Genomic DNA, 9,097 nt, shown 5'->3' on the forward strand with positions numbered 1-9,097 from the left:
TTCTGTTTGCTAGTATTTTGTTGAGGATTTTTTTGACAGAGAGCAGAGAGAGCACGAGAAAGAGGCAGAGGAAGAGAGAGAAATCAAGAGTCAGATGCTTCACCAACTGAGCCACCCAGGCACCCTAAGGATCCAAAATATGTTTATTAGGATAGTTTCCCACTCATCTAGATTCAGGGTGCTTTTAGTGCTGCTGCCATTTGAAGGATCATCCTTCTGTAAGCCTTGCTTTTCCTCCTGTAAGCCTTGCTTTTCCTCCTGTAGGCTGGCAAGGAACAGTGGAGCAGCCAACACACAAAACTACTGTTCGTGTATGGCTAAAGATGGTGGTGATTTTGTAGCATCCTGGGCACTTCACATTCATGAAGTAGGAGTTGGGGCTCTGCACCAGGCACTTCTTCTTATGCTTCCTCATCTCCTCTTTTGTGGACTGGTGGAGAAGGTCCTTTTCAAGGGGCATGTTCTTGTGGGAAGTTTGTCACCACCGGAAAGCTTGTTGAGGATTTTTGCATCTATATCCATAAGGGATGTTAGTCTATAACAAACATTATATTTTAAAGAGAAAAAGAAAAGAAAAAATGTATCAATACATTTTGCTGAAGCAAAATAAGGAAAAAGTAAAAAAATCACACCCCAGTATTTAGCACCTTGAATGGCATCTTGTTAATTGGTAATCCATCTTGCAGGGAAATTTCCCTCAACGGGGACCCTGCCTAATCTATCCAATAGAGTTAAAAACACCTAAATCTTAACCTCATCAAGTCACCTTAGAGGTGAGGAAACTGCCACAGAAGTTAAATGATTTGTGTGTGGTGACATTTCCAGCAAGCAGGAATTGACACTTTTTATTTTGTCACCATTCACCTGAAGCACTTTGCACTTCACTGCTCTATTCTTTACTACCAATCTCCGAGACTTCAGCTTTCTTACCAAAAAGCCACACTACAAAATTTTCCCTTGCATCTAACGAAAAAGATGTTCTGCAATTTGAGCCAATTACTCCCCACTATTTTCTTCGGGGAGACTAGAAAACAACCTTGACAGTATTTTATCACAAAAGCCATTCACATACTTGAAGTACAACAAGCCATGTGGCCAAGTTCTTTGACATTTTCTTTGCTAGTTTTATTTCCTAAGCCTTTCGGGCTATTCTGTCCTGGACTGGTACATGTTCTCTGCATCTCACAAGGCTACAAGATCCAAAATACAACATAGTGTCCTAATAGAGGCAATTCACAAGATAAAGCAACTGTTGATGGTGAAGGTGGATATAATATTTTAAAGTTTGAAAAGTGACAAAAATATTAAACCTTTTTGAAATGTTCAGGCTGTAATGTTCAAATTAAGAGCAATGTTGAGAGACAAGAGAGTAAAAACATGAAAAATAATGATATAATTCACATGCATGAGTCAATTGTATTTAGTAAGTAGGTGGAAATAGGATGGTGAAAACTAGGGAGAAAAACCAGAATTAAAAAAGCCAGGGTCAATTCAAAGGTCAAATGAACTATAAGTGAATCAATTTGGAGTCATGCAAAGTAGTTGACACAATTATGGGCCATATATCAGGCTGAATATGACATGCTGCTTCCAGTATCCTTAGAAGGAGGTGATGGAGGGCCCAACATTTTAGTATTTTTCAGTGGTTAATTTCAAGCTCTGTAGCTCCAGCTTTTTTACAGTACCACTCTAGTTCTAATTTTTTTTGTCCTTTTGAACTTTTCCCTGCTTTTGGTGGTTCTTTCTCCTTCTTATTTCTATTCCCTGTGGCTGGTACAGGCCACTGCCCCCTCCTGCCTACCCCCGTTCACAAGCACAGACTCGCACTCTGCTATTGCACCTCCCCAGTGGCAGTGACATCCACTGTCTGAAGATAGTTGGTAGCTCCTTCTCACTTCCCCTTTCAAGACCCAAGGGCAGTGGCAGCCATGTATATATCTTTTGGTAAATATATTTGCACTTTTATTGGGCATATGCTTAGAAATGGCATTGCTGAGTCATAGAGAATGCATATATAGTTAGGTTTAGAAGATTCTGCCAAAGGTGGTTCGGTTTGTGGGATCAAGCCCCGTGTCGGGCTCTGCACTAACAGTGCAGAGCCTGCTTGGGATTCTCTTCCCCTCTCTCTCTGCCCCTCCCCTGCTTGTGCACGCTCTCTCTCTCTCTCTCTCTCTCTCTCTCTCTCTCTCAATAAAGAAATAACTTTTAAAAAAGAAGATGCTCCCAAAGAGTTTGCCAAATGTTTGTACTAGTTTACATATACCCACCAGTGATGAATGACAATTCAAGTTTCTCCTCATCCTCACCAACAGCTGGCATTGTCTTTTTCTTCTCTCATTTTAGCCATTCTGGTGAAATTATAGTGGTATCTTATCGTAGATGATTGTTGTTGTTGTTGTTTATGTCTTTCTTTTAATTATTTTGAAATAATTTTAGACTTATGAAAAAAGTTACAAAAAATAGTACAGAGAAATCGATACACTCCTCATCTACCTTCCCCTAATGTTAACATATTATATGCCTATAGTACAACTATAGAAACCAGGAACTTAACATTGATACATTATTATTAACTAATTTATACGCCTTATTTGAATTTTGCCAGTTGGCCCACTGCTGACCGTTTTCTGGTCCTGGATCCAATTGTATTTAAGTATCATGTCTCCTCAGTCTCGTCCAGTTCATGAAAGTTCCTCAGTCTTTGTCTTTCATGACTGTGGTAAGTTGAATAATGGCCCCAAAGATGTTCGTGTTCTAATCTCTGGAACCTGTGAATGTTATCATGTAGGTCAAAATGGATTTTTCAGGTGTGATTTCTTTAAGGATCTTGAGATGAGGTGATCATCCTGCACTAGCCAAGTGGGCCAACTGTAATCACAAGGGTCCTTATAAGGGGGAGGCAGGCAGGAGATCAGAGTCAGAGTAGGAGATGTGATGACAGAAGTAAAATGGTGAAGCAACACAAGGAAGGAGTCACTAACCAAGGAATGCTGGACAGCCTCAAGAAGCTGGAAAGGCAAGGAAACAGATTCTCCTCTTAGAGCCTCCAGAAGGAACACAGCCCTGCTGATATCTTGACTTTAGACTTCTGGCCTCTATAAATATAAGGAAATAGATTTCTTTGGTTTTAAGCCACTAAATTTATGATCATTTGTTACAGAAGCAATAGGAAACTAATACACTAAACTTAACACTTTTGGAGAGTACTTGCTTGATGGATGTTCCTAATTTGGGTTTGTCTGAGCTTTTCTCATGCTTATACTGAGGTTATGCTTTTATTTTTCACAAGAATACCATAGAAGTGATGTTGTGTCCTTCTCTGTGCATCATGTCAGGAGGTACATGATGTCAATGTGCCCTATTACTAGTGATAGTAACCTTGATCACTTGGACGAGGTGGTGTCTGCTAGGTTTTTTCCATTGTAAAATTCTTATTTTGCCCTTTGATAAACCTTTGAAAGGAGATACTTTGAGGCTATGCTAATATCCTGTTTCTCCTTAAACTTTGGCCCACTAATTTTAGCATCCATCAATGTTTCTTGCATGCAATAAATATTACTGTGATATGTGCCTAATAATGGTTATCAATTTCCATTATTCCTTCTACATCTATTAATTGGGATTCTTCTGTAAGAAAGAACTATCCCCTCCCCTGCCATTTTGTTTATATATATATACACATTTGTATGGACCCATGTATATCTATTTTATTCTATGGGTTATAATCCATTGCTATCATTATTTATCTTGCTGTTCAAATTGCCCCAGATTGGCCACAAAGAGCTCCAACTTTATAGAAGTTGACCACTCTATAGAGGTGCCTGGGTGGCTCAGTCGGTTAAGCGTCCAACTCTTGGTTTCAGCACAGGTCATGATCTCATGACTCGTGAGTTTGAGCCCTACTTCAGACTCTGTGCTGACAGCATGCAACTTGCTTGGGATTCTCTGCCTCCCTCTCTTTCCACCCTTCCCCCACTCACAAACTCTCTCTGCCTCAAAAATAAATAAACATTAAAAAAAAGAAGTTGAACACACTACGAAGATATTTTCCAAGTTTTCTTCTGAGAGATTTATTGTTTTACCTTTCACATTTATATCTGCAATCCATATGGAATTCATTTTTGTGCATGGTAAGAAAAAGGAGGCAACATACATTTTTTCCTGAATGGATAACCAAGTGATTTAACACCATCTTTTGAAAAACTGTCCTTTCCCCTGATTGAACTGCAATGTCATCAATGATGTAAATCTGGTGACTATAGGTGTGAAGTTGTTTTTACATTCTCTATGCAGATCCATTGGTCTATTTCCTTATCCCTGTGCCAATACTACATTATTTTAATAATTGTAGCTAGATATAGCTTAATTTCTGGTAGTATGTTTTATTTTTCTTCTTTAAGATTGCCTTGCCTATTCTTGCCTCTTTTTATTTCCATATAAACTTTATAATTGGCTTGTCAATTTCCACAAATGAAAATAACCTGCTGGGATATGCTTGGGATTATCTTGAATCTGTAGATCAAATTAGCAAGAACTGACATCTTGCAAAATATGGAGACTTACAATCCATTTACAATCTACCTATTTATTTAGGTCTTATTTACTTCCTCTCAAACATGTTTCTGAACTTTCTGTTTAGAGGCCTTAAACAATTTTCCCGGTTTCACTGGGAAAGCATTGAATGTTTTCCAATGCAATTGTAAATGGTTTGGGTTTTGTTTTTGTTTTGTAGCCTGCTTTTAGCTTTTAATACATCCATTTGTGAATACAGATTTTTAAAATATTTCTTCACATAATGGCAAATAGAAGAAAATTGACAGAGGAGAGTGATTCACAATTATTAGATGAATCAGAATGTGAATATAATGAGAAAGATGACAGCACTCCAGTCTCAGATGATGGCAGTGAAACTGATTGTGTAAGTGAAATTTCAGACTATGAGTCTTCAGCTGAAGATCTACACCTTAGATGAATTTTCTCAGACTCAAAAATTGACAAGCGAATATTTCTAAAGACAAAAAAGGGGGGCGCCTGGGTGGCTCAGTTAGGCGTCCGACATCAGCTCAGGTCATGATCTCACAGTTTGTGAGTTCGAGCCCCGCGTGGGGCTCTGTGCTGACAGCTCAGAGCCTGGAGCCTGCTTCAGATTCTGCGTCTCCCTCTCTTTCTCTGCACCCTAGCCCCCCTCTTCTCATGATCTCTGTCTCTCTCTCTCTGAAATAAACACTAAAAAAAAAATTTAAGACAAAAAAGGAATGAGAAAAAAATACCCAAAACAAAAGACACACACAAAAAGGAATGACAGTCATTTAACAGGAAGTATTTTATTATGCAGCATTCTGTGACATGGACCTGAACGGTCCCTTTTGGCTGAGATCATATGACTACATTCTGTCTCCTTTATGATGTTTTTGTGCCCAAACTTAATACAAAATTACATGTTACATTAAAATCCTTCTTAAATGTGTTTTCAAAGTTATTATTTACTATTAACTGAATTCCAGACCTTATTTGGATTTTACTAGCTTTTCCATTTATGTCCTCTTTCTATTCCAAGATCCAATCCAGAGTAATGGTATATAGTTTTTAAATTTTACCTTTCAGGTTGTTTGTTCTGGTATATAGAAATACAATTGATTTTTGTATGCTGACCTCATTAATAGTGACCTTGCTATATTCACTTATCCTCTTAGTTTATCTTATATTTTATTTTAAGTTTAATTTTTAAAATTTACTAATTTATTGTTATTTTGATTTTTTTGACAACCAGGCATATTATCTGAAAATAGTGATGGTTTTAATTTTTAATCCACTTTACTGAACTATAATTTACACATAATAAAATGCACCCTTTTAGAGTGTACAGTTGATTAGTTTTGACAAATGTATACACCTGTGTTCTTTGTCAATTAATCTCCACTACACTACCCATCCTGGCCTCAGGCAATCTCTATAGATTAGTTTTGTCTTTTCTAGAGTTTTGTACAAATGGAATCATGTAATATGTACTATTTTGTGTCTGGCTTCTTTCACTTAGCATAAGAGATTCATATATGTTTTAGGGTCTCAGTAGTTTGTTTCTTTTTTTAATGTTTATTTATTTATTTTGAGAGAAAGAGAGAGAGTGTGAGTGGGGGAGGGGTAGAGAGAGAGAGAGAGAGAGAGACAATCCCAAGCAGGCTCTGCGCTGTCAGTGCAGAGCCCTATGTGGGGATCAATGTTATGAACTGTAAAATCATGACCTGAGCCCAAATCAAGAGTCAGATACTTAACCAACTGAGCCATCTGGGTGCCCCAATAGTTGGTTTCTTTTTTTAAATAAATATTTGATCACGAGAGGGGTGGGGGGGGGGGAGAGAGAGAGAGAGAGAGAGAGAAAACATGAGTGGGGGAGGGGCAGAGGAGACAGAGGATCTGAAGCGGGCTCTGCTCTTACAGCAGAGAGCCAGATGCGAAGTTCCAACTCACCAACCTGGAGATCATTACCTAAGCTGAAGTTGGACGCTCAACTGACTGAGCCATCCAGGTGCTCCAGTTGGTTTCTTTTTAAAAAATACTTTAGGGGCGCCTGGGTGGCGCAGTCGGTTAAGCGTCCGACTTCAGCCAGGTCACGATCTCGCGGTCCGTGAGTTCGAGCCCCGCGTCAGGCTCTGGGCTGATGGCTCAGAGCCTGGAGCCTGTTTCCGATTCTGTGTTTCCCTCTCTCTCTGCCCCTCCCCCGTTCATGCTCTGTCTCTCTCTGTCCCAAAAATAAATAAACGTTGAAAAAAAATTAAAAAAAAATACTTTAAAACTTTCTTGAGATGTAGTGGAAATACACGAAACTACTCAAATTTAGAGTGTAAAATTCACTCAATTTTGACATATATATATACACTTGTAAAACAATTATCACAGTGAAGATAATAAATGTTTCCAATATCCCCCCAAAGTTTCCTTTTTCCCATTTGCAATCCATTTTTCCCTCCACCTTCATCCCCAGGTATGTACTGATCTGCTTTCTGTCACTACATCTTAATTTGCATTTTGTATAATTTTGGACTCATGGACTCATGCAATACGTACATGTTTTGGCCTGGATTTTTTCACCCAGCATAATGATTTTGAGATTCATCCATGTTAATGAATATACCAATAATTTGTTCCTTTTAATTGATGAGTAGTATTCTGTTATATGAATTTACCACAATTCGTTTTTCCCTTCATCAAATGATGAACATTTGGATAGTGTTCATTTGGGGGCTTTTACAAAAAAAGCTGCTATGAATATTCGTGTACAAGTCTTCATATACACTTAGGCTTCCATTTCTCTTGGGTAAATACCTAGAACTGAAATAGCTAGGTCATTTAGTCAGTGAAAATTTACGTTTTGAGAAATTTCTGAACTGTTTTCCAAGTTGGTTGTACTATTTTATATTCCCATTAACACTGTATGAGAGCTCTAGCCTCTCCACATTCTCATGAACAGTTGATATGGTCAGTATTTTAAACTTCAGCCATTCTCCTGGATGAATAGTGGTTTTAATGTGCAATTCCTTGATGACTGATGATATAAACTATTTTCTAAGTGTCTATTCAAATCTTTTGCCCATTTTAAAAATTGGGTTGTCCTTTTACTGTTGAGCTGTGTTTATATATTCTGTATACAAGTCCTTTATCTGATTTATGTATTGTCAATATTTTCTCCCAGTCTGTGGCTTATTTTTTCATTTTATTTTTTCTTTTTTCTTAATTTTCTTTTTTTTCTTTTTTGAGAGAAAGAGGTGGGTGGGAAGGGGCAGAGGGACAGGGAGAGAGAATATTAAGCAGACTCCATCCCCAGTGCCAAGCCCAATGGGGGGCTCGATCTCACAACCATGAGATCATGACCTGGGCCTAAATCAAGAGGTGAATCCTCAACCATCTGAGCCACCCAGGTGCCCCTTGTCTTTTCATTTTCTTAATGGTGTCTTTTGAAGAGCAAAATTTAAAAATTTTTATGAAGACCAATTTTTTTTTATGGTTTGTGTTTTTATGTTCTATGTTTTATGTTTTATGTTTATTAATTTTTTTTATGGTTTGTGTTTTTATGTTCTAAGAAGCTTTTGCCTTCCTCGACATCATATGTTCTCCTCCTATATTTCTCCTGAAGTTGTATAATTTTAGGGTTTATGTTTTGATATATGATCCATTCAACTTAATTGTTGTGCCCAGGGTGAGATCATAGTAGAGGTTCAGTTTTTACATTAATATATCCAGTTGTTCCAGTTCTATTTGTTAAAAAGAGTTTATTTTCCCTATTGAATTACTTTGGTAACTTTGTCAAAAATAAGTCTTATATATATAATTTGTATATGTTGAATTTATATATATATATATTACATTTTGTATCAATGGAATATATGTTTGTGTATATATGTATGCTTTTCTGTCAACTTATCTGTATAGCTATTCTTACATCAATACCACACTGTCTAGATTAGTATAGTTTAATAGTAAGACTTGAAATTAAGTAGTATAAATACTCCAACTTTGTTCTTTTTTCAAAATAATTTTTTATATTCTAGGTCCTTGAAATTTTCATATGAATTTTAAAGTCATCTTGTCAGTTTCTACCAAAAACTCTGTTGGGATATTAATTGGGAATGTATTGAATGTATAGATTAATTTGTAGAGAATAGACATCTTATAAGAATACAGTTAATTTTTATATATTTATCTTGTGCCCTGCAACCTCCCAAATTCACTTATTTCTAAACATGTTAAAAAGTTAAAAGAACCAATAGAGCAGGAACATTTTAATAATAGAGAACAAAAAATCATCTATAACTTAAGGAGTGTATAGAGTTTTGCTCTTTAAAACACAGCACACAAGGGCGCCTGGGTGGCTCATTTAGTTGAGCATCTGACTCTTGATTTCGGCTCAGGTTATGATCCTAGGGTTGTGGGATTGAGCCCTGTGTCAATCTTCACCCTGAGCATGGAGCCTGCTTAAGATTCTCTCTCTCTCTCCCTCTGCCCCTCTCCCCTGTTCACACTCTCTCAAAACAACAACAACAACACTACACACACACATACACACACTCACATAGACTTCTTTCTTACCTTCTATATTTCC

At 37.3% G+C, this 9,097-nt stretch overlaps 1 protein-coding gene across 1 annotated transcript; it reads right to left on the minus strand.

The window, feature by feature from the left end:
• Positions 1-208: 208 nt before the first annotated feature.
• LOC101085786 (40S ribosomal protein S27-like) lies at positions 209-529 on the minus strand. The gene has a single exon (XM_011279402.2). It carries the CDS (start codon positions 458-460, stop codon positions 209-211), a length of 252 nt encoding a protein of 83 aa, XP_011277704.1. The 5' UTR covers positions 461-529.
• Positions 530-9,097: the final 8,568 nt, after the last annotated feature.

The sequence above is a fragment of the Felis catus genome, chromosome X (assembly GCF_018350175.1).
Source record: "Felis catus isolate Fca126 chromosome X, F.catus_Fca126_mat1.0, whole genome shotgun sequence".
In the NCBI taxonomy this organism is placed as follows: domain Eukaryota; kingdom Metazoa; phylum Chordata; class Mammalia; order Carnivora; family Felidae; genus Felis; species Felis catus.

Coding starts and splice junctions, on each gene's coding strand:
- LOC101085786 (XM_011279402.2), bottom strand. CDS start 460: ATGCCCCTTGAAAAGGACCTTCTCCACCAGTCCACAAAAGAGGAGATG.